Genomic DNA, 26,902 nt, shown 5'->3' with positions numbered 1-26,902 from the left:
ATTTTGCCTCACTACAGCAGCTACGCCCTCACTACGCACTCCGCGAGCAGCGCTTTACACCTCTGAACAAATGAGGAGTCGATATGTCAGAACGCAACACGTTCTATGACATACTCTAGCAAGTTGATTACCCACACAGAGCATTGTTTTTCTGCTTTAGCATATTGGTAGCAACACCTTTATTTTTACGAGACAAGACAACAGTTCGTTGCAAAAGACCCGCGGATAACTACATTTTAACTTAATAAACCGTTTGCCTAGGTTTTCTACTGGCGTTGTTTCGCTCACACCTTAATTTCGCCAATATTGCGAAAAACCCATTCATTTTTCCATAGAGATTTTTCCTTTGGAACCCGGAAGTGTTAAAATGCTAGCACTAAAAACTACAAACTTCCGGTCAACTATAATACTCTCAGGCGACCACGGAAACGCACGTCAAAGCGCAAACGAGATATCTACGTTTCGATATCCATGCTCTGGTTACCCTTTTGTATCTGAGTTCGCTAAAGGGACTCTTACTTTGACACAACCCCTCAGTGGTTTCCATGTTGTAAAACTGACGACAGGGGTGCGAGTCGCTAGCTTGCAGATATTCTGGCTTGGGGTTTTAAGAAAGCTGTGAAGAAATATTGCAAATTCACTCGAATTAAGTATGCGTCTCCCTTAGACGAAGCGGACTAAGGCTACAAGAGTCACTCATTTAGCTAACGTTTAACTTGCGGACACTACCAAGCTAAAGCTAACGTCACCTGGCTATAGGCTAACGTTAGCTTCCTCACTAGAGCTGGCACGAAACTTAACGTTACTGGGGACTGCACGTTACACTGCCAAGATAAGTTAATACTATTATCGTTACTAATATACATTAATCAGTGTGACGTTACTTAACTCAAATTACCGTGGCGTCACATTCTTGTGGTTGTCCAAGAGGGTTAGGGTTAAATCCTAAGAAGTTTTGAAAGCTGACCATTGCTGGAAAGGAGAACTGTATTTTGATTCGGCGGAGTTGCAGTTAGCTAGGTTTGTGAAATTTTAAAAACTTCATAGTGATTAGCGCCGGTTATCACAAGCTAGACATGTCATCATTCTCCGAGTCTGCGTTAGAGAAGAAGTTATCGGAGCTCAGTAACTCTCAACAGAGTGTGCAGACCTTGTCACTATGGATAATTCACCATCGCAAGCATTCATCTCTTATCGTCCGAGTATGGCACAGAGAAATGAAGAAAGGTAAGTGTGTTTTAATCATGCAAATAACTGGTTTGTCATGTTATATGTGGCTGTAGCTGATTAGGCCTAACCGACATCTCTGTACAATGTTGTTCAAACCAGCCGCGGCTCGTCCATGTGGGCAGGTGGGCTGGTGTCGTGCAGCGTTTGCACCCTGGCACCCGTTGTGCATCCCTCTTATTGAGTCGCGAGGATAGGCCTATTGCAGTTTTTGATCACTAAAAGCAACTTGGCAAGTTAAATTGTCTTGAAAATTCACTTTTTTTGTCATTCAAGATACGGACTGGATAGTGTGTGATACGATGAAGTGGCAAGGAGAACCAGCAGAAGAGATTTAGTGTCCCCATCGATGGCAAAAACACAATGTTCTGTTGGATGAATGCTAATGAAAATCCCATTTTGTGAAAATGATTCGTATTCAGAACTGAATGAAGGTTGGTGGTCGTAGTCACAGCTACTATTAATAAATAGCTAAATATACCATGGGTAAGCACAGAATACCCTGCCAGTGTAACCTATTACGATTTGGTTATAAATAAATGAAATACTAGGCTAATACAGTAGGTTACGACATATTTACAAGTGTATGATATTGTGAGTGTCCCAAAAACCTATATGTGCTCCCCTACAAATAGTACTAGAACTTTAACTGTTTAGCTGGTTTTCGCCCTGTGAGCAAAGTTAAAGTTGGGCCACCAGTCTTTCCACATGTATTGGCAGAACAGACATCTCAAACATCCCTGTAGAAACAAATGCAGCAGGCATGTAAGAAAACAATCAATGTCTAAATTATTCTTACTGTTTTTTCAAGTATGACCAAAATAAGCATAAATCAGCAGCTATTGTGGGCTAACATGATCACTATCGTTTCTCGCCAAAAAAATGTGCTTTAACAATCATACTGACTTTGTTGTTCATTAAACATCCATCGGATGGTCTTCATTTGAGCCAGCAGTGTTCATGACGCTCCCTGTTAAAACTGAAACACACTTTTTCATACCTATGTAACACGGGACATCTTCATTGTTTTGTTAAATTCTCAAGAAACCATTAGTTATTGTGTAATTCCTACTTGACTTTCTGAAAGTAGTGATGTATGACTTAATTTGTACCGGACTCACAGCTTTTAAGTATATTGTCATTGTGTAAACCGAGTTAGAAAAGAGACCTGTTAAGAAGTGTTAAAACTGTGACATTTCTTCCCTAAGTCTTGCCACCGCAGTAAAGTCGGCACTCATAAATCGGTTGCTGGAATAGTCTATTGCTGTTAACGTCATGCTGGGCCCAAGGTAACACAATGGTAGACCTACAATATTAATATTAGTCCACACTAAACCTATTGGCGTGGTAGTCATGGCGTGTACTATCCAACTACATCGTTTCTTAATTGAACGACTGCAAATTCAAGACAGAAGTTACAGTGATATCTAATTAATATTACATGATGCTGTAGTTTTAGAGAAAACCCTACAACAGGAGAGAAGCCCTCTACATTTTGCAGGCAACAGTACAAAGATGCTAAAGTTAGCTTTCAAGTTGTCAGCCACTAGCTCTGCTAGCTAGCTTTAGGTCCCTGATACACCAGCCATCTCGGACTTGCACTGTAAAGCCTGTGATGCACCAGGTCAGCCGTCAGTGAGTGTCTGTAGCTCTAGTTCTTGTGGTGTGTCCTGCACTGTTGGTGCTAGTTGACTTTTGGCTGTAGTCTTTGTGGTGTGTTCAAGTGCAACTTTTTGGCCTAGACACAAGCGACGTGAATGCAAACATTCCCACAGTTGGCCTTTGTCATCACTAGTTCTTGTCAGTTTGGTGTGTCTCTGGCTTGAGCCCCTTGTGTTGACTCCTGGCCACATTGCACTTTAGGTAGGCACATGTATTTTTGGCTATACCTGCACTCTGTGGCAAATAAGAACTGTATTGTGTGGTCGTGTAAGGGTAGGGCAGACCATTATCTTGGGCTGTGCTGCTGTGTATCGTTGTTCGATGATTTAAGTCAATTCTGTAGCCTGATTTAATTTATGTTGTGAATTTTATGTGTTTAGTTTTGATGAGTTATGTTTAGTTATGTTGGCTGATATGGTGCATGGCAATTTTAAAATAATAAATAAAACTTGAGTGTGATTTAACTTGGTAGCCTCACCTATTTCTCTCGTCAAGAGCTTCAAAGTCTATTGCCAGATTCCTAGATTCCTAGAAAAGACTAAGGAATACAAACCTACTGTACTTGTACACTCACCGGCCACTTTAGTACATCTGTTCAACTGCTCATGAACAAAATACATGTATCTAATCAGCCAATCACGTGGCAGCAACTCGATGCATTTAGGCATGTAGACATGGTCGACCTGCTGAAGTTCAAACTTAGCATCAGAATTAGGGGTGGGAATTGGCAAAAATGTGACGATTCGATAGTATTGCGATATTTGGGCTACGATTCAATATTATTGCGATTCTTAACATATTGTGATGCAGCAAGTATTGCGATTTGATTTTGCGATATATTGCGATTCATGTCCCCCATATTATTCAAAGGCATTACAAAAAATTTGAAAAATAAGACTGCTCAACTCACTTCACATGTCACATTTAATTCTGTGAACAACATTATCTTCTACACATTAACTGAAGTGCAAAAACTTAGGAGGGTAGTGCAAAAACTTTGTCCTTGAACATTCAGGACCTTAGTAATTATTCTCTGAATAGGAGACCTCTCACATGAATGCTGAGCTCCCAGCACATAACTTAAAATTATTTAAATACAATAGAGTAACATAAAGCAGACATAATAGAGTAACATAAACCTGAGAATAATCTTATAAATAAGAATAACTTAGAGCTTCAATCAAATTGAGAAAAATAAACAAAAATGTGTACTGCTAGAGTTCAGTCCAGTTTTGCAAGGTCATCAACCAAAATGTTAAATTAATTTGGGAATATTGGCATTTTTGTTCAGAAAAAGGAGTTGGTCAACATGCTCAGATGTTTAAGTGCTCCTCTGGACCGTTACTATATCTCCTGCAGTGGAGAACACCCTTTCAGCAGACACACTAGTGCTTGGAATGCTAGGGCCAATGATTTTCCGTTTAAAAAAAAATGCATTTTCCGTTTCACATTTGGTGAATTCCGTTTTTTCCCCCGTTTCAGCTCATTTTGTTCACCCTGAGGTAGATTGATGGCTTATAATGAGTGAATAATATGTGCCCTTCTTAGATTGTTGTTTGCCAGCCATCAACAGAACAGAAGACTAAACATTTTTTGTTTTAAATGCGATTGGGAAGACGAGCGCGTGAATGTGACTGAATGTGGCTTTAGCTGAGATCTGTGGGTCAACCGTTGAAAAGGGGGGCGTGGCCGGAGCAGAGTTCAGCGCAGACGTGACATTTTCTCAGTGGTTTTGTTCTTTAATTAATGTTTGTTCATCGTTGCAATCGTTGTTGTGTTTATTTGAAAGAAATATAGCCTTGCAGCCCAAAATACAGTGGAATTTGGGCTATTTGTATGTACAAAATGATGTTTCCGTTTCAAAGTTGCAATTCCGTTTCAAAGTGTTCATTCCGCGAATTCCGTTCGTTTTCCGTTATCGCGGAAAATCATTGGCCCTAGAATGCTCAGGTATCTTTTAGCGAGTTTGTCCGTAACCAAAGCAATCTGTTTGCGATGCCCCACTCTTCGGTTGCCGTTTTCAGCACCTCAGCCACATTGGCCCTGGTATGGCTCTCATGCATCGCCCTGGTTTGTAGAACATGAGCTAAAAGCTGCCATTCATTCGTGATGTGATGCACGGTTATGGTCATGTACGACTCCGTAGCTCTTCCTATAGCTACGTTATAGCTACTCCTTCGGCTAAACTCAAAGTTTCATTTATCTGCTCTTTGACTTCGCTGTAGAGTTTGGGGATGGCAGTGCCTGTAAAATACCTCCAGTATGCTAAGCAGATTCTGGAAACCTTCATTCTCCACCACACTGTAAGGCTGTAAATCTTTGAAGATGAAGTAGGCTATCGCCTCAGTGATTTTCTTAGCTCTTTCAGAGTTTGGAGGTAACTTCATCATTTTTGTTTGGTCCAAGGTGCGTTGATTTGGGGGTAGGACAACAACTTTGGGTCGTTTCACCTCCTCAGGAGCCGCTAACTCCAAATGGTACCTTGTGAGATGGGCTCTCAGGTTCGTCGTATTCCCACAGTACTTCATTTTCATGTGGCATTCTTTGCAGATGGCATACTGCATGTCAAGATCTTTACTATTCGCTTTTTGATGAAAACCGAAATGTACCCACACTTTCGATTTGAAAGAAGACTGAGCGTCGTGTACAACCGGTAGTGATGGTGAAGGCATTTTCATTTCTGTTGAATGCACAACAACAAACCGGTTGTGATGGTGAAGCCATTTTCATTTATGTTGAATGCACAACAACAAAGCACCGCAACAAGCGCCACCTTGTGGATGTAATATGCAAATGTAATATTATCAGAGTAAACTCTGAGAAAACCAATGGAGAAAACCCGAAAGTAAAACACATAATTATATAATTAAATATTGCAATACTTTGCGCTACTGTATCGATATAATTGCGTGCGCAAAATATCGCGATACTGAACAGAATCGATTTTATCGAAGAAAGGTGATTTAAGTGACTTTGAACATGGCATGGTTGTTGGTGGCAGACGGGCTGGTCTGAGTATTTCAGAAACTGCTGATCTACTGGGATTTTCACACACTCCCTTCTCTATGGTTTACAGAGAATGGCCCGAAAAAGAGAAAATATCCAGTAAGCGGTAATGCCAGACTGGTTCGAGAAGATAGAAAGCCAACAATAACTCAAATAACCGTTACAACGTTGCAACTCTGAATGCACAATAGGGCTGAACGATTAATTGCATTTGCGATTTAATCGCGATATGATAGAACGCGATTTTCTAACCGCAACGTTCGCGATTAAAAACGTGATCTTTAAAAAAAAAAAAAATTATTATTATTATAACAATTATTATTATTATTATTATTTTTTTTTTTAAGATGGTAAATTTTGCCCAGTGTTTAAAAAGTGCATGCCTTGTGTTTATTCTTACAATTACTTTGTTAAAATTACTTAAATGCACAGTGGCAAAGCCACCGATTTGTTGTTCTTGATTCTGTAATAAGCAGTTAAATAAAAATGTTAATTGTGGGAAATAATATTTTACACTAAATGTATCTAATATTGTGTTGGTCATCATTCATTACGATTTGTTGGGAAAAAAATTAGGATAAAACAAAAAAATCGCATATTAAATCGCAATCGCAATATTTGGGGGGAAAATCGCAATTAGATTATTTCCCCAAATCGTTCAGCCCTAATGCACAACATGTCGAACCTTGAAGCAGATGGTCTACAGCAGCAGAAGACCACACCGGGTGCCCCTCCTGTCAGCTAAGAACAGGAAACTGAGGCTACAATTCGCAGGGGGCTCATAAAATTATGTATCATAAAATAGAAGATTGGAAAAATGTTGAGTCTCGATTTATACTGCAACATTGAGATGGTAGGGTCAGATTTTGGCGTACATGAAAGCATGAATGCATCCTGCCTTTTATCAACGGTTCAGGCTGGTGGTGTAGTGGTGTGGGGGATATTTTCTTGGCACAATTGAGTTTGAACACCACAGCCTATCTAAGTATTGTTGCTGACCAAGTCCGTCCCTTTATGACCACAGCGTACCCATATTCTGATGGCTACTTCCAGCAGGATAACGCCCAATGTCAGATCATCTCAAACTAGTTTCTTGAACAGGACAATGAGTTCACTGTACTCCAATGGCTTCCACAATCACCAGATCACAATCCAATAGAGCACCTTTGGGATGTGGTGGAACGGGAGATTCACATCATGGATGTGCAGCCAACAAATCTGCAGCAACTGCGTGATGCTATCATGTAGGGCTGCAACTAACGATTATTTTGGTAATCGATTAATCTATCTACAATTTTTTCGATTAATCGACTAATCTAACGATTATTTCCCATAGCAAATTAAAATAACGACTCAATGTTGGAATTTGAATTTCAAATGTATTTGGGTAACAAATGTAATCATCATAATACATAAATTAAATAGTAATACAAATTAAAGTGCAAATATGCTTTTAAAAGTAAAGAGAAAGTGCAAATAAAGTTTTAAAAGTAACTCAAATTAGCAATTAAGCCTCTGCAAGTGCAAAATAACGCAAGAATAACTGGGCTGCAAGTGACATTCAAATTCAACTCATGAAATATTTTTTTTCCACAAACTTTTGTTTGAAGAATGCTAAGTGGAGGAGGTTAACTATTCAGAACAAACGAAAATATAGGCTACTCTGATAATTCACTGATTCACTACATTGCACTTAACATAACTGAAATAGTCTTAGCAAGCATCCTCCATGAGACGTTCTGTTTTCCAACATGTAAGCTTACTATAAGTTATAGATATATCATCATTGAGAAAAATGACAACTTTTCTGTTAACCATATCTCATATGCAGCAGCTACTAAAGCTAGCTTTGTTTATTGTTTCCATGGTAACATGAGCCGTCTCAGAATAATTCGCTTTTCAGTCGGCCATTTCTGATATGCAGCACATGAAGGTACGAGAACGGAGGGCAAAGAAAACGGTGCATGATTTGTATGCTAGGCTATTTGCAGATTCTGTTCAATATTTCTCAATGATGGTCAATTATTATTAGTTAAAGATGCACTATTTCGCACTTCCTATAGTGCATTGCAATGCCGAATGAAAATCACCGGTAGCTCTGCTAGCGTCTGCCTATATATTTTATGAAGCGTCGACAATAAAAACCATCGTCGACAATTTTTCACAATCGACGTCGTCGATTTCGTCGACTAATCGTTGCAGCTCTACTATCATGTCAATATGGACCAAAATCTCTGAGGACTGTTTCAAGCGCCTTGTTGAATCTATGCCACAAGAATTGTCCTTAAGGCAAAGGGGGGTCCAACCCAGTACTAGCAAGGTGTACCTAATAAAGTGGTGAGTGTATATCTTCATGGACGGGTGATGATGTTCATTTCAAATAGATTACTATAATACAGTGTTTCCCACAGGTCTGAAAAATGGTGGTGGTAGCCGGAGGCAAAGGCCTGTTATCTTTGGCACAAAAATGGTCTACGGCATGTGACATACGTGTGACCTTTGACTTAAACAATTTATTTTAATATTACATATTTCTATTATAATTTCACATTATATATTTCACAAATCCAACCCTCCCCTCCATCCACCCATATGGTATTGCGCTAAACTTGCTTACTCTCGGTTAGCGGTGCGTTCCTGGCAACTGAGAAATCTGCAGGTAAGGGAGCAAGGAGAGGACAGTGTGCTCTCTAGGCGAGCGTGTAGAGGAGAGAGAAACACGTAGGTACGTGACGTGTTGTCTTTGTCCACTAAGTCAGGGGGCGTAGTTCAGGTGACATCAGGCTACAGTGACTAACTGGAAGAGAGGCTGACTGTTTACGTAGGTTCTGGACAAATTCCAGGTGTACCAGCACAAGGGTGGCAGGATACAGTGCACAACTGGCTGGCGAAAGCCGCAACGTGTGCTGTACACATGCTGTACTTGGGAGTCCATAATAGGCCTTCTGTACAACATGTGCTGTTTGTAGCCCACCCCTGCTAAACACACCACGTGGCTAACAAAAAGTATGAAGAATGTTACGACAGGTGACAGGTTCTTCATGCATTTTTCATGACCTAAAGGATGCACTAAAGAGGAATGTCTTTAGTCTAGATCTAAAGATTTAGAAAATAAAAATAAAAATAAACTGAATGGATATAATCAGAATAATTTCTACTTGGACCTCTGATAAGGAATATTTCTAAACCAATAATAATGCATTACCTGTTGCCCTTGGCAACCAAATTGAGACAAGACAACCATTTTATCACCCCTGGTTGCCCCCTGTGGCAACTGCCTTTTTACTGTATTTTTATTATATTATTATAAAATTATTATTTTATGAATAAAATAAAATCTCTGTGAACATCTCATAGACTGCACTGCATTTCGCCCCGTAATATTAGTAGGCTATTGTAAAAACGTCATGATACTGATCCCAACTTCTCAAAACTGATGCGTGCTGCTCAACACAAACTTGGACTCACCGTGTGTGTGTGTGTGTGTGTGTGTGGAAGACATTAACTGCGTGTGTTTGTGTGTCGTAAGACGTATTAAAACGTGTGTGTGTGTGTGTGTCGTACTCGTAAGACGTATTAACTGCTTTAGATTGGAAGTCATATCTGCTGTTAGTCTATGCACTATAGGCATCACACTTTAGTGACCAAGTGAACTATAGCTTTTGTCACAAGTGGTTTAGGTGAAATACAGTAAAACATGACTTTCACAGATGAAACCTGTAACAGTGTATGATTAAAACAATTCGTAATAGATATTGAATGATAATGGTTTTCTGCTTGGACTTTGAATTATGAGCTGCTTTTGTTTAAGAAATTTTAGATGTTGAACTTATTCTGTAAAGGCATTGCCCTTCCTCTGTGATTTTAAAGGGCTTAAAAGGAGATGCATTGGGATTTATTCAACCAAAATTCAGACAGCTAATCTTGTCACATGCTCCACATCATTACTATTAATTATTTCTCTGTGTCTTCTCCCTTAGCTAAAAGCTCCAGAAAGCTGACGTTTCTTTACCTCGCTAATGACGTGATCCAGAACAGTAAGAAGAAAGGTCCCGAGTTCACTCGAGATTTTGAGGGTGTTCTTGTAGATGCCTGCTCTCATGTTGCAAGGTGAGTGTACAATACTCTCTTACTATCGAAAGCTGTTACTTTAATCAAGATGGTCATCATTGTGTAGTCATGGGGTTCATTTCCATAAGTGTAACAAAACTACAGTCAGTTGGTGGGAGAGGCTTGTGTATTTATTTGACCACCACTAGTGATGAAACAGTATGAATTAATATCATGATTATACGACCAAAATGATCCCGGTTATCAGTATTATGATGGTATGGCAAAAGAATGTACAAAAAGTACTGATACACAAACTGAAATAATTTCAACAAGTTTTATATTGAAAACCACAAAGTTAGCAGTACTATGCACTTTTTGTTTGCATAAACATTTAAATAATAACCTGCCCAAAACCTTATGTAAAAATAAAGCCAACCCTTATTATATCAAACCATATAAAATGTGCATTAATATTAAAAGTGGCACCATGTGGCCATGAGCGGTAACTCTACTTTGTACATATTGCAAATAAGAAAACTGACAATTATTCACATTCTATGCAAGTAATGCCATCTAGTCTTTTACAGATTTTGCAGCACTGATCATTTATTATTCTTTTTTTTATTATTGTTATCACTATTATTATTATTATTATTAGTAGTAGTATTATTTAAAATGTGGAACACTATATGATGGCGAACTATTTTGAACCTTAAGCACCAGATGCTTTGCTCAAATGAATGTGAGGTTTATTGCCGCGGTCAAGCTTTTCCCTTGTTGCCTAGAGAAAAAGCATCTCGATGTGAACGATTCCTAAAAAAAATCTGAAATATCAAGTTCACAACAAGTGTTCAATATGTGGCTGCCCAGTGGTAGTAGATCCTTAAGATGGGCTGAAGATCCTGAAAACATTACAATTCAGAAATTCTTGATTGTACTGGTTATTGTCATCTCTTCCCAGGGAGGCGGACACAGGCTGTAAAAGGCCCATGGAGAGGCTTCTAGCTATCTGGCAGGAACGCAGCTTGTACCGCGCTGACTTCATCCAGCAGTTAAAGCTGGCCATTGAGGACTCCAACAGCCCCAAAATAAAGTCGACAGGTAAGGATGGGTAGAAGGGCCAGGAGTGTACATAAGGCTTTAACCTTTTCTGCCTTATGTGACTTAAAACCAAACATAAGGCTTTAACCTTTTCTGCCTTATGTGACTTAAAACCAAACATAAGGCTTAAACCGTTTCTGCCTTGCCACAGGCTATCCAGGGTTAGTGATTTATCTCGGTAGTAGGAACCCAGGTTAGGGTAAGAGAACGGGTAGGGGGTGGGACAGCCCTCAGGATAACGAACCCGTGTTGGAGAAGGGAAGGAACCAGGATATGAACCCTGGTCACCTTAGGCGTCCAAAGAGAACGTAATATGGTCACTTCACCTGTATCATCTGTATCAACGACATACAATATGATATCTAGAGAGAGGAAGAGACAGTAACAGGGAGAAGTTGCCCAGCATGGTCATTTTTAGTTTTAGTTTAGTTTAGCACAGGAATAGATGTTTAATTCCTTCTGCTCAGGTTTGGGTTAGATTCAGTTCATTAAAGTGAATGTATTGCATGAAACAATTAGCATGTTATGCTAGCCCACGGTGTGCTTTTAACTTGGGCTACTTATTTAACTGCATCATTAACATTAGCTTGCTATGATATGTAACAGCAATCTACGCCTGTGCTGTTAGCCGGCTTCTTTTAAAGCTGCTATTGTGATATAGTTAAGGGAGATGAGAATAATTTCAAATTATTTATTTATTCCTTTATGTAATAACATTATACACATAATGTAAATAACCCATAGTAGTTTAGACTGAAATGTAGCGGTTTAGAAACGCTATTGAAAAGGAACAGTGGTGAAGGGAGAGAGCAGTCACCACACCCGGCCTTGAACCCAGGTCTACAGAGTACCAAACATGCACCCTGACCGCAATACCAAAGAGCCAGGCTCGTGAAAAACCATGTCCCTCTGATGCTGCAACGCAAGCCCACTAGACATTTTCTGGAGAAAGTTTGCTGGATATAAGCATATGTAGCACCAGGTTCCATTTATTTTTTTAAGGCATGTCTAAGGATTAAGCCAGTTATGCAATGCATCCTCATGTGAAGCTCCCTGAAACTTGACTGAACTCTCTCCTTATTGTAAAGACTGGAGAGCCTGCGTAAGATTACTCTGCACAACGCAAACCAATTGTTACAACTTCATTATGTGAGGGCCTCTAAAATGCAATGCAAAGCAATGCCACACACAACAGGAGAGCAACAGGGAACGTGAATGTTAAGAGAACAGAGTTCTCAAAGCAATGCCACACACAACAGGAGAGCAACAGGGAACGTGAATGTTAAGAGAACAGAGTTCTCAAAGCAATGCCACACACTACAGGAGAGCAACAGGGAACGTGAATGTTAAGAGAACAGAGTTCTCAAAGCAATGCCACACACAACAGCAGAGCAACAGGGAACGTGAATGTTAAGAGAACAGAGTTCTCAAAGCAATGCCACACACAACAGGAGAGCAACAGGGAAAGTGAATGTTAAGAGAACAGAGTTCTCAAAGCAATGCCACACACAACAGGAGAGCAACAGGGAACGTGAATGTTAAGAGAACAGAGTTCTCAAAGCAACGACACTAGAGCCTCCACAGCCTCTTTGGGAGAATAGTTGGCACTCACCACAAGGCATGGTGTAGAATAACTGGCTTGAACATAGCTGAGCAACAGACTGGTTAACTCATATTTTTTATACTGTCATGTATTGTGATATTTTTTCATTGGTGATTAGGTAGCTGGCTATGACAGCACATCTGTCTGATGTTGCATATCTGCAATAACTGCCAGGAGGCATGATCAGCTTTGACTGCAAAATGGATAGACTTTGTTTACAAGTCTTGAATATCATTTTGTGGGATTCTTACAAAACCAAAACAGGATCCTGGTGCTATTTTTTATATATATATATATATATATATGAGTCAGATTTGATCAGTCTTTAAATTGTTTACACCAAGAATGTGTCAGAGATGTTTGTGTGTTCTTCAGAGGACAAAAAGGCACCTAAAAGAGCCTTCCAAAAGATCCAGGAGGAGGAGGAGGAGGAGGAAGATGACTACAGAGCACAATATTCTCCAAGGGATGCAGATGGCAGTGGACCGCAACTGGTATGAATGCATTACATTTTTGTGAAATTTATCATGAGACATGCTTTGTAAAACCCTGCTTCATAAGGCTGTCATAAAAATAGGTCAGTCTCATGTTACCATTTTTGTTTATTGTATTTGGTTTGGTTATTTGTGAAATATTAAGGCATGACTGCCGATGTCATATGCTGATGTTGGCTAATAGATTTTAGTTAGCAGATACTTGGGTTTAGATAAAACATCAAAACATCATCGTGTCATTTCCTTCTTGACTGTGTGATTGCAGAATCAAACACACTGTTGTTCTTAAGTGTAGTAGTAGTATTATTATCATTTGTATGCTCTTTTTTGGTGCTGCTTCTCCTCAGAAGTTTTCACGCTATCAACACCATTCCAGCACGTACAGGTCCGTCCTAATGGGTCCGCACTGATGGGTACAACCTCGGGGGGTTAAATGAAGCATATTGGTACAAATAGGACGGACAACACAAACAAGTCTGCACACAGAAGTAATGAATATTATGTATAATGGATATAGCTGAAAATATCAAATAATGTTTAGGCCTTTGCAAGAATGTCATCAAAATAGATTGAAATATAACTAAATTAAAATTTAGATTTTACAGCACATACCTACCTAAGTAGAATATTTTTTACTTCACAAATTCCATTCCAACCACAGGTTGAATATAACGACAGATGAAATGTGGTTCTGACATGAACACCCTCGTCTGAATGGTCTCAGATCCACTGTTCCATCTCAAAGAGACAGAAACCCAGATAGACTAGTTCAGCCCTGAACTTCTGATTGCCTTCAAAAGAAAACTCAAATCATTTACCTAAAATACTTCCTTATAGAAGTAGTAACACAGAGGCATAGGGCTCTTCTTTTAGGGTTACCACTTGTCACTATACCACATACTTGGAATACCCCCTGGCAGTAAACCGAGATGGCAGGTAAAAAATGAAAGGCAACTATTAAAAACAAGATAGCAGATAGAAGTGCAAAATATCATTCGGTCTAATGACAAGTGAGCTGTAATTTCCCAACTATTAACCGCGTTTTATACATTGGTTTTGTCAAAGTTCTGTGGACCTGCGGTGAATACTCAGGTGTGGCCTATGCATGGGAATGCATTTTCTTTTTCGTCTGGAAGTTGGTAATGCACAGGTAAAGCATGAATGGGTCTCTCTCTCTTCCTTCTCTCTCTCATTTGAAACCCGTTCATGGGATAGATACTTCACACTCAGTTTCCCATAATGATAAAAGTAACGTACTGACGTCTATTTAATGGAGCTTGAACCTCTGCAAGAGGTGTGTAAAACATGCAATGTCTCATGCCAGTTAACTTAGCTATGAACTATCCTAGCTACCTCTAGCTTAGGGAACCAATATAACAACTGCCCAACTATAGATCCTAAACAGGATACAACAACAACGCTAAACTGGCTGGTGACAGCCACAACACATGACACATGTTAAACACAACATGACTGCCCAATAATGGAACCTGAGCAGCAGGATGCAACAACAACAACAACAGCAAAGATGCCTTCATAAGCATTTTACTGGGATTTTGAAGCTGGTACCTTCATCAGTTTTAGATTAAATTAGGCCCATGACACCTCCAGAAGGCTGTACAGCAATGTCTTGTATACCAGCCCCCCCCCCCACTCCTTACTCATGATGGGTTAGGACAAATGCCACTACCAGAGACAATAACAGATACACCTCGACAGGATTTGACATATCTTAGTGTGATTCAGGTTAATTTATGCCCTCAAGTAGTCTGCGATTGCCTCAGACACAACCACTGGCTCGCCTTTTCAGACAACTTCTTTAATCGTTCTTGAAAACCAAAATCCAACAAAAGTGTTGTGGTTGATTTAGCTACAAAGCCTCTAACACCTATCTCCACTGGTCTTGTCTGTGCCTACCAACCTCATTCCCTCGCTTCTGCTGCCAATTCTGCATACTTCCGCTTTTTCCTTTCAAAGGCATCTTCAAAGGGAATTCTTAACTCAATGAAGTAAACACTGTACTCACACTCAGAATATAATTCATTTTTAACAGTTTCTTTACAGTTATTGAGGTAAACAGACGCAGGTGTATCTCTGTAGGCATTTTTTCTATGTTGTCAGACCCTTCTAATAACTTTTACTAGCCTGTCATTGGCGAAAACAAGCGGTTTACTTTGACGTGCTGGCTTGCCTCATAGGATTCCATTGTGTAGTCGTTTTGCGTGTATTTAGTAAAAGGTTGGACCCAGAAATATCTAAAAATAGGGCCCAGGTTGGAAGAAACCCTAAATTTCCCTCTAAAACACATCTGAATATCCTAAATCTGCCCTAATTCAATGCTGAAATCTTCTCAGGGACCTGAAAATAATGGAATGCCTTTCACAACACACTGTGTGAGGCACTGATCCTTGCGAGATCCAAAAATACTACTTGGATGTATCTCTCTATTCTGTCTTTGCTAGCAGAATAGGATGCCAAATCATGCTATGCCATGTTCCACACATCCAGAAAAACCTGGGATTCCTGCTTTCTGCACGGATATATCTATCAAACGATTTGCCTTTAGATAGGAGACCAACCTCCTTCCTGTCACACTAAAGAAGATCTTTCCTTCCACATCAAGTTGACTGATGGGTTGGAATTGGCCTATGGTCACAGCGTTCTTCTCCTTTTCTCCTTCTCCTTTTTTTTCATACAATCACCATGAGCTTCCATAGATATTTCACAGATTATTAGGCACTCCTTTATAGACACGATAAGGTAACCCAGTAGGGCCTGGAGGCAAAGCAGCCCTTGCACAACGCCAACCTCTTGCACCTCACTCCACCTGGGCGGACTATATTCCACATTCCATTGGTGAACCTAAATCTCCAAGGAGGAGGAATGGGTCTGATTGTCCACATGTAGATGTTGAAGATGCTCCTCTAGGCTCTTTCTTTCGATTCTCAAACTTCCCAATTTCTCTTGGGTGAATAAAGACACAGACTTAAATGGGTCCTTGTCAAATGCAATCATAATTTGTTCTTTCTTCCTCCTCCTTCAACTGAGGAGCGCTGCCCTCCTTAAAGTAGCCAGCCTACTCTTTACTTCTGCCTGCAGTACACTAATACCTTCTCTCTGTTCATCATCTGCTCGTTTCTGTTGCTTCTTCAGCTGGCAACTTTCTCGAATAAGCCTTTTTTATTTCAATAAATACAATTTGATATGTCTTGACTTGGCTTGACATTGCTTCTCCTTCCTAGCTTTCTGTCAAACTCCACATCTTTCCATCCCATAGTTAAAGATCACCCATGCGATTCAATTTATGCCCTGCTGTACCCTTCAAACCTTCCAAAATTCCTTTTAAATCAAGATTGATGCAATTCCATTCCTTGACTTCAGAGGCCCCTGAACATCTAACCTTTGGGTAGATAGTGGGTAGATAGTGCTCAGTGCAGTGCCCCTGTAGTCCATTCAGGCATCCACAGTCCAATTACAGAGGGATGTGCTGATACCAAGCAGGTAAGACTTGGTGATTAGCTTGGAAAGGATGATTGTGTTGAATGCTGAACTGAAGTCCATGAACAGCATCCTTACAGATGTGTTATGGTTGTGCAGGTGGGTCAGGTGGAGCGCCTTGGAGATTGTGTCCTCTGTAGATCTGGGTGGTAGGTGAACTGATGGAGGTCATGTTTGCCCAAAGTGAACAGACTCCTGGGGCACCACCAAAAAGGAATTGCCCATGCCTGGCTACTATACTACTATACCCTAAAAGGTTTCCCCTGATGTTACAATACGGACAGAAAGGCTAGAACCTTCCTTGAGAGTGACACGGACCAGACAGTGTTCAGGGAAACTACTGCGATATTTAAGGGGCATCTTGTTCAATAGATGAGAACCGCATTGCAACTCCCTTCCTCCAGCTCCCTCTACAGATAGCAGCACGCCAACGAGTGAATGCACAGAAAGGGCAAAGCTCTGAAACACATTGTTATCACCAGGTCTGATTGGTGATGAATGAAGGATGCTGGCTATTTCACTTAGAACCAACTGCCATGGCTGGCTGTATTTTGCCTTAAGGGCAGCAAGAGTGTAAGTGTAAGGTGTTGAGGCGCGCATATAAGACTTGTATGCACTTGGCAGCCTCATGTGGTCCATCAAGACCTGGAACTAATACTGTTCAGAAAAGTGAGCGTGGGAAACCAGCAGATTCTCCAATGTCGTATTGAGCAAAACAAAATCATTCTCCATTCTGCTGTCAAAGGCAATTCTGGCTTTGAGATGCCAAAGGCTGTTGCTACTAATAGCTCCTCTACTATGTGGTGAAAGGACAGTGGTGAGGGCCATGTCTGCCTGGTGCTGGGGAAGCACTGGCTGACTCACAGAGGCAGGAATAAAGGTTGAGAGCTATATCACAGGGGCAGCTATGGCTGACTCACAGAGGCAGGAATGACATTTAAAGGTGGACCATAGGGGCTGCTGTTTGCTGCCTTGGGAACATGTCAGCTGGTACTGCTGGGCTTAAACTCAAGGACAGAGGCGCAGACATTTGTTGTTAATGGCCAACATTGGGCATAGCTGATTGTGAAGGCATGTAATCTCTAGTCCCCTCAGAGCTCAATTAGATCAATTTAACTTTTCGTTTGTGCCTGGCCATCCAGTTCTCTAGCCCATTCGTCCATTTGTAGCTCCTCCTGTGTCTGTCTTTCAATGTTCTCCAGGGCTCTGAGTCTCCTCCTCTCCTCCTCTCCTCTACCACAGTTGCCTAAGATCCACCTGGTGGCTGTCACGTGAATGTTGGGAATTACTGCTGCCATATGTGTAAGTATGCTAGGAGCTCTTTCTGAGCTGCTTGTGTTCATCATGCTCAGAGGTGTGATTCCACCTTTTCCATCTGATGGGGTGCTGGCAGAGCTGGATCAGTCTGGGCATAATCATGGGTGACCTCACCATCTCCCTCTTCATCCTCACCTCTTTCCTGGGTCTCTTCTGCCACCCTCAAATCCTTGGATTTCTTTTGTGGCTTCCACAGGAGGGAACACTTCTGAGTTTATTTCATGGGTAGGAGGATATCCGTAGCATTCTGGGGGCACGGCTCGGGCCTGGATGATGGCTCCGATTTACTCCTGTCCTTGGCGGGAGGAGTGTCATCATTCAGGTCATTTGTTCGATGTGGACCAGTGGGTGGCTCCGTATCACTGCCTGCCTTGGGCACACTCTCACTCTGTCTCACTCACTCTCACTCAGTCTCCAGCTCAAAGGACATTTGAAGAAACTGTTTGGGTTCTGTGCTTTTGAATGGAGGGAGTGTGTGGTGAGCAGGTAGTCTCAGGCTCTGTTCGAAACATTAGATAGCTCGATGCCCGATGCCATTATAGACAAGTGTATTAAAAGACGGCATCTTCAAAAACTATTTGTTTCGAACAGCCTTTTAAGATAGCATTTACAGTAGCGCGTGACGTTGGTACACTGCAAGAACGTTAGGCTATCTAACGTAGGCTAACGTGCTAATGTTAAAAAGTTGGCTGACAGACGCCTGGCAAATCACATCAACCATTATTGCTGGTTTCAATAACGGTGTTATCAGATAGTACAGTGTCTATTTCTCTGTAACTTTTGAAATTCTAAGGGAGAAAACGCCGAAAAATTTACATTTATATACAAAACACTGCCGTCAGCGGAGTTTGGTCCGCCATCTTTGTTTACAATTTGCAGTTGCCGGAGGGAGCTGCCGCACATATTTGTGGGTAATGGGCAGCATCGAGGCTACATCGGTGCTTCCTTCAAAAACGACTGTTACTGGGGAAATTATAAGTTATATTATATTCTTATTAAACAGGAAAAGACAGAATAACGGTTTCTAACTGTCCTCGATGCCCTGCTGTCCAGTGAGAGACATCATTTTAAAGCATTTCGAACAGACCCTCAGTTAGATGAGGTCACTGGGATTGAGTAAGAACACAGTGCAGGTTCCGGGTTCAACACCTGTGGCTCTCTATTGAACCTGACACATGGGTCACGGGTGTGAATTTAGTGGGTATGTCTATGTGCTGTAAGAAGGGAAACAATACGGATCAGATGACTGAGATTACCCATGATTACATACTACAAAGAAAAACAGCCCCTCCTAACATGGCATAATATGGCACATAAATATACAATAAATAAATACATAAAGAGACAGCAGCAATCAAACAATCAAATGCCTTGAATTTAGGAACTGTCTCAGTTATCCTCATGTCCACGTGGCATCAAACAAAGCCACTTCAAAAAAATGAAATAAAGATAGCTTGTGTTAAATTAAAGGCACACACAGAAGAGAAGGCTAAGGACGGGTAAATCCTAGGTGAGCTACTACAGTTTGGCTATAGCAGGCGAACAAAGCGTAAAGTAATCGTCAATCTGCAGACAACATGAGATTGGAACTTTCACCACATAAATGAAGTTCAAACAACAACAAACAATATCAAATAATTGGGGGGAAATGAGGGAATATGAAAGATAATCAATGATGACCATAATTGGAAAAATATTCTTTCAGTGTCGTCTTGTCAAAAAGCCTGTCCGGATAAAACATTTTAGCAAAAGATTTCGCCATGTAATCTACAATTTGAAAGGATATACTTGCGAATTACGATGGGCTTCTCGTTTATTTAAGATATATTATACAAATGTGTTTGTTTTTTTGACACTGCACCGAAACACCGAAGTTATTTGGCGGAAGTCCAAGTTGGTGGACCTTGCATACCATAAAGCAGTGTTTCACAAATGTTTTACAGTCCCGTACCCCTTCAGACATTCAATCTCCAACTATATACGCACTGTAAACGGTCAAAAAATGCAGTGTGAAACGATGGACACTTCTCGCCCTAAACAGGCGCCATCTTGGTTACGTAGCGGAAGAGGAGGAGCCCTTTCGGCAGCTCGCAAATCACTTAAACCATTATTGCTGGTTACAATAACTGTGTTATATGAAAGTACAGTGTCTATTTCTCGGTAACTTTTGAAAAATCTAAGCGAGAAAACGGCAAAAAATTTACATTTACATACAAAACACGGAGTTTGGTCAGCCATCTTTGTTTTAAATGTCCTGTTGGCCAAAGGGAGCTGGCGCACAGATTTATGGGTAAAAGGCTGGCACATTTGCGTCCGTCAGTATTCCATTTGAGACAACACTAATCAGCGACTGAACGCACTACAGATGTAAGTGCATAGTGTGCACTATGCACTGTATTGCAGTGTACTTCGTAAAGTACTCGATTTAAGATATAGCCTATGACTCAGCTCTCACTATATGACTCAGCTCTCACTATATGACTCAGCTCTCATACTATGACTCAGCACTCACTATATGACAGAGCACTCACACTATGACTCAGCACTCACACTATATGACTCAGCTCTCACTATATGACTCAGCACTCACTATATGACAGAGCACTCACACTAAATGACTCAGCACTCACTATATGACAGAGCACTCAATATATGACTCAGCACTCACACTATGACTCAGCACTCACACTATGACTCAGCACTCACACTATGACTCAGCTCTCACTATATGACTCAGCACTCACTATATGACAGAGCACTCACACTATATGACTCAGCACTCACTATATGACTCAGCACTCACTATATGACTCAGCACTCACACTATGACTCAGCACTCACACTATATGACTCAGCTCTCATACTATATGACTCAGCTCTCATGCTATGACTCAGCACTCACTATATGACAGAGCACTCAATAAATGACTCAGCACTCACACTATATGACTCAGCTCTCACTATATGACTCAGCACTCACTATATGTCTCAGCTCTCACTATATGACAGAGCACTCAATATATGACTCAGCTCTCACTAGCACTGCCGGCTGCTCTGCTGATATGTCTTGTTGAAGGGCCCACCTCTGGCCAGGGGATAACCAATCATACTGTAGAAGTTTGGGGTAGCAAATTACCAGATTACCTGATTAATCACCAATTAAATTGTATATTGTCTGCTAATTTAATACATATGTATCTATTAAAGATTGTTGATGGCTAGTTTAACAGGCTGACATAAATCTCTTGATTGATACGATGATAGATTCAACTTTCCCCCCAATGTTTTAGATTATTTTATTTTTTAAGTGAACTTTATTTCTGAGGGGGAGATTCAGCTGACGCCACAATACACAGTTAAAAGCCCTTTTCACTGGGGTAAACTAATTGTAGCCAGAAATCTTAATCTTGCTTGGTTTTTGCTGGCTAGCTGTGGTGAAACCTTCCCATGTTGGTTGCAATTCTGTGGCTATATAATGCTGGATCCATGGGTGTAATATGACCTCTGTGTAAAGCTCATTTTCAGTGAGTGGAATATTTCTTCTGAATATTCGCTGTGAATCAATGCCAAAGTATCTGTTTGCTTTTCCCATAATGCAGTGTAGTCACACTCAAGTCTCAAAACTCTACTCCAATTGGTTACAGGCTGGTCCAGTTGCTTCAAAATGACCCCGAGGTCTACACCCGTTTGGATGCCACCATTAAAATATCCCCAATGGAGTGTGGCCAGACCCAATTAACAAAGAGAATACTATTTCCTTGAAGCAGACATGAAAATCCCTCACCTTTCGGCGAAATTTGCCATTTTGAAACCAAAATAGGTGACCTACGTGAATCGTGTAGATTCGATGAGAATTTGTTTGGGGTTCAGTTAACTGCGAACAGGTGCGCGTGCCAGAAGGGAGCGCGAGATTCAGTGAATTGCAAACAGGTGCGCGTGCCCCGTAGTGGTCCACGACGGCCACAAGTAAATTATTGCGACATTTCTAACATACAACTCAGAACGAAGAGAACACAGTCAGTAGAAGAAGCCTAATATATTAAAGAGTAGCCTAATCTATTAAGAAGGTCATGGATCGGTGGTTTAATACAGGGACAATGAAAAGAAAATTAAATGAGAATGCCTCTGACACAGACAAGGAGAAGAGTCACTCCCGCCGCGGAGCTGCATTCAAACAGCATTTTTTTTCTCCTGCTGCGTTGACAGCAAGATGATAACTTTATTCTGTGTTGTGTACTGTTGGATTATGACAACTCATAATTATGTAAAGTTGACTACTAGAATGGCTATATTAATGCCAGTCGGCTAGCCTACGATTTGTAGTGAATTACTGCGGTCGCGTGGTCGGTATGTACATCGTTGTGTTTATTGGTGTTTAGTGATACATTGGCGTGTCTGAGTGTGTGATGTAGGGCTGAACGATTAATTGCATTTGCGATTTAATCGCGATATGATATAACGCGATTTTCTAACCGCAACGGTCGCGATTAAAAAACGTGGTCTAAAAAAAAATATATATATTTATTTTTTTATTTTTTTAAGATGGTACATTTTGCACACAGTGTTTAAAAAGTGCATGCCTTGTGTTTATTCTTACAATGACTTTGTTTAAATTACTTAAATGCACAGTGGCAAAGCCACCGATTTGTTGTTCTTGATTCTGTAATGAGCAGTTAAATACAAATGTAAAATGTGGGAAATAATATTTTACACTAAATGTATCTAATATTGTGTTGGTCATATTTAAATCATTCATTACGATTTGTTGGGAAATTTTTTGGGATAAAATAAAAAAAATCGCATATTAAATCGCAATCGCAATATTTGGAGAAAAAATCGCAATTAGATTATTTTCCCAAATCGTTCAGCCCTAGTGTGATGGGAGTATGAGGCTGTGAGCGAACTATAGTTTGTAACTTAACCAAGTCACGCATGGAGCAGGGTTCCAGATGCTTTGCCTAGAGCATTGTCATACCTATAACTAGCCTACCGATAAAAAAGGAGTGCCCACCCGCGAAAATCATGCCGCTAACAATTGTCTGGTGCCAGGTCTGGGTAGGAGGCCTGTTGTTCCGGGGATATACTATTTAGTTAGATAGAGTTTCTTTTTTTATTGGCTAAGTGGTCCTTGGTCTGAAAAAGTTTGAGAAACACTACTGTAAATGTTAGACCCAATGACAGGCTGGCATGAAATGGCTTGCATGATACTTAGTAAGGAGGCCATAATAATTTTTGACTCATGGCTGAAGTTAAGTTTCTCCAGCTCTCCCCAGGTTGGCAAAAAAAGCATCTCAAAATGCATCAGATTGATGCTTTAAAACAGGGGTTTTCAACTGGTTTTGTCCCAGGGACCACCATTCTGACTATAAAGTAATTTGCGGCCCACTGATGTGCCTGCACGCGAGTGCATGTTTGTAACTGCAACCGCCACGCCCCCTCCCCCCGCACAGATATTCTGCCTATAACGCTTAAATATGTGAAATTATCAGGGTACATCGCTAGCCGCCGCCACGCCCCCTTTTCTGCACAGATATTCTGCCTATATAACACTTAAATATGTGCAGTTATCAGGGTAGATCACTAACCGCCGTCACCACGCCCCCTCCCCCCGCACACATATTCTGCCTGTAGCACTTGTTAGTGTAATTTCTTCGATATTTTTCACGATATTCAAGAGTAATCTTGAAATGTGTTGAAATATCAAAGCGAATTTATAAAAATAAAAAAATGTAATGGTGAACTGATCAACATAGGCTCATGTCGCGGACCCCGTGCAATGCCGTCGCGGACCACCAGGGGGCCACGGACCCCTGGTTGAAAACCCCTGCTTTAAAATATGGAATATTAACATTTTTCTTACGGGGGAGCATGCCCCCGGACCCCCCTAGAGGGGTAATATCCTTCTCACCTTTTTCACCCCTGACCCGTTTTCATGCCTGTTGAAGCAAAGGTCCGTTTGAGTGAAAAAGTCAATTGAAAGCTCAGCTCAATCAAACTATGCTAGTTAATAAACCGTAATGGAAGCCTGCTAAAAAAAGTGTCTTCCCTTCTCCCATTCCTCTCCCCCTTCCCATCCTTCTGCTCCTCAATAGACAGAGGAGCTTGTGAAAGCTCTCCAAGATTTGGAGAACGCTGCTTCTGGAGATGCTGCTGTGAGGCAGAAGATCGCTTCTCTACCGCAGGAGGTCCAGGATGTGTCGCTACTGGAGAAGATCACAGGTGAGTCATCGGGTGGAGAATAGCCCTTTTACATGATGTGTTGTGTTCTTGCTGACACACTTACTCTTTCAGATAAGGAGGCTGCAGACAAGTTATCCAAGACGGTAGATGAGGCGTGTCTTCTGCTGGCAGAGTACAATGGGCGGCTAGCAGCAGAGCTGGAGGACCGACGGCAGCTGGCGCGCATGCTCACGGAGTACATCCACAGCCAGAAGGAGGCCCTCACTGAGCGTGAGCAGAAACTAGAGGCATGTATCCCACATACGTTTGGGAATCATACCATAGTCGCCTGGATTAGATCTTAGATCTGCATGGATAGATCTGAGATCTACACCAATCTACATGCATCAGAACACAAGTGGTTTAGATCTGCATGAATAGATCATAGATCTACACCAATCTACATGCATCAGAACACAAGTGGTTCTAGGACTCGCTACAAGTTTTAGATTGAAACACAAGCATAATAGAACTGTTGTTTGCATATTTTTCATACTTTCACATCTTATATCAGTGGCTTATCACCTAGGTAGAAAGAGAACGGGCGTAAAAGGAGCCTATGTTCTCTGTGAATTTATTTGATTGGATGCACATTTGATTATAGTTAAACATTAGACCTAAAACAATGAATCTAAAACAAATAAAACAGGAAATTTCAATACAAAGTTGAAACTTTACCTGGCAAGCGCAAATCGGCTCACAAAAAGACACCAACAGCCAGTCAAATTTAGGTAGTAACCTTTACTTTTCAGTGAATGGCCAATCGTCATAAAATGTAGTATACTCATTCATGCTTTCATACTAAGGCTATGTACCAAATCTTCACGGTTTACAGACAGATTTTTAGGTGGATTACAATGAGTGGCTATTTCCCTCTTTAAGTAAATATTTCCCTTGAAATATTTTGAGGCGTTATTGCCCTTGAACGGAAATAGTGACCTGGCATAAAAATACATAAGAATAGGAAGCTATTTGCAAACTCACTCTCAGCCAGTATATTACTGCGTCAAGGGAACTTCAGGATCTATTACTCTTTTAATGGTTCTAAACTAGAACTAAACCTGAACTGAACTAGAACTAACATTGACTAACTTCTGGACTGGATTTATTGGTTAAGTGACGCCGTGGTTTGTTGAATAGGTGTCAGTGATACTTTTACCCTTTAATGGATTTCATCCTGTGGTAATGCTCTGGTCTTTTTGCAGGAGTACAAGCAGAAACTGGCACGGGTAACTCAAGTTCGGAAGGAGTTGAAGTCGCACATCCAGAGCTTGCCTGATCTGTCTCTACTGCCGAACGTCACTGGAGGCCTGGCTCCTCTGCCTTCAGCGGGGGACCTCTTCTCTACAGACTGATCCTTGGTGTCTTGGATGGCTACACAAAGGAGTTGACCAGTTTCACTGACCCTCTGAAAACCTTTGGCAGACATATCTGAAAGTGTTGGTTTCAGAACACAACTGAACACAATCCTCTCAGCAGAAACAAGTTTAGCATCTTTAAAGTTTGGAAGGAAGTGGCCTGCAGCCACACTGACAACAACAAAGCGCTCTAGTTTTGTGTGGAAAAGTGGAATACACTCATTACGGAGTTATAACCATACAGCAAATTTTATAGTACTTTTAAGGAAACAATCACTAAACACAGTAATACATAGTGTTATTACTGTTGTTGCTGATATCACTGTTCTGTAATTACTTATACTAAGAATAGACATAAATGAATACAGTAGATCATCTTAGACTAGCACATGATGTTTTGGTTGTAGCTATGCTTCGGGATAAAAATGGCAACACTTTTGTCTGTCATGCTACTGCTAATGCAACATCAGACTAAAGATCAAATATCTTTACTTTGTTCATGGTTGAATGTTCAAGCTGGACTATAAAAGCCATATGTCATTTTACAACATCATTCATCATTTCATGGTTGTTACAGTATTTGGAAGTATAATTCAACCTCTGAATTCTTTTTATATTATTATTATTATATGGCAAAAATATTCGTAGCATTGCCCATGCTTGATTTGGGTAGTCTTCCTGAAAATCACTGTCAGGTGGTGTATTCTGACCTTTTTCATTGTGGCAGTGGAGGTAGACAATGTTCATTTATCTCTCAAAGCATCACATTTTCAGTGTATATGAGGCTTAATTTCTACGCTGCAATATCTATGGGATTATGTCTATTGCTCTATCAGTAACCTTATAGTTGAATTTGAATAAAGAGGGTATTTTGGTAAAAGTTTACATTATGGTGTCTTTTTAAAAAAAATACTTAAAAACATCACTCAGAAATTAAAGCATGTAAGTAAATAAGAAGTACTTTTTATTTAGATAATTATTAACAATGTTTCAAGTTGCACATAAATATTCAAATTAAATAACAATTAGGCATTCAATTAGAAGGAAAGAACTAAAAATGTATCCGAAAGGTGTAGGCTGAAACTATAGCTTATTATACCTACTCTTTGTACATAACTTATTTTGATAGGCAACCCTTTCACTAGCCTGGCTGTGCCCCCAATTGCTGTAAACTCAGTTTTTGTTGAGATTACAGGCTGGAAACCCGGTTTGCATGAAGATTCGCTCAGCCAGAAGCTCTGAAGGGCGAACCAACAGCAAATAGACATTGAAGTGAAGCATTTGTTTGTTTAATGTTAAATGTAAATCTTTTTTTTTTTTTATTGCTTTGCGACACCCACCAACCGACGGAGAACTAAAAAGGT

At 40.6% G+C, this 26,902-nt stretch overlaps 1 protein-coding gene across 2 annotated transcripts; it reads left to right on the top strand.

Moving 5' to 3' along the window:
* The first annotated feature begins 520 nt into the window (after positions 1-520).
* On the top strand, positions 521-26,418 carry rprd1b (regulation of nuclear pre-mRNA domain containing 1B). 2 transcript variants are annotated; one of them, XM_031566783.2, is made up of 7 exons: positions 521-1,227; positions 9,876-10,005; positions 10,910-11,049; positions 13,028-13,146; positions 24,054-24,180; positions 24,253-24,411; positions 25,386-26,418. In XM_031566783.2, the coding sequence occupies exons 1-7, from the start codon at positions 1,077-1,079 to the stop codon at positions 25,457-25,459; spliced, it is 900 nt and encodes a 299-aa protein (XP_031422643.1). In that variant the 5' UTR covers positions 521-1,076; the 3' UTR covers positions 25,460-26,418. The 2 variants fall into 2 exon arrangements, with proteins under 2 accessions (XP_031422643.1, XP_012676317.1); XM_012820863.3 differs by having other exon boundaries at positions 523-1,227; positions 24,253-24,428.
* Positions 26,419-26,902: the final 484 nt, after the last annotated feature.

The sequence above is a fragment of the Clupea harengus genome, chromosome 4 (assembly GCF_900700415.2).
Source record: "Clupea harengus chromosome 4, Ch_v2.0.2, whole genome shotgun sequence".
In the NCBI taxonomy this organism is placed as follows: domain Eukaryota; kingdom Metazoa; phylum Chordata; class Actinopteri; order Clupeiformes; family Clupeidae; genus Clupea; species Clupea harengus.
The sequence above is the reverse complement of the archived record's forward strand: the minus strand, read 5'-3'. Positions and strand labels throughout refer to the sequence as shown.

Bases quoted from the DNA above. Each gene is read 5' to 3' on its own strand.
- rprd1b (XM_012820863.3), top strand. From the start codon at position 1,077: ATGTCATCATTCTCCGAGTCTGCGTTAGAGAAGAAGTTATCGGAGCTC. The intron at 24,181-24,252 runs GTGAGTCATCGG...TTACTCTTTCAG, and splicing joins GCTACTGGAGAAGATCACAG to ATAAGGAGGCTGCAGACAAG. The intron at 24,429-25,385 runs GCATGTATCCCA...GTCTTTTTGCAG, and splicing joins AGCGTGAGCAGAAACTAGAG to GAGTACAAGCAGAAACTGGC.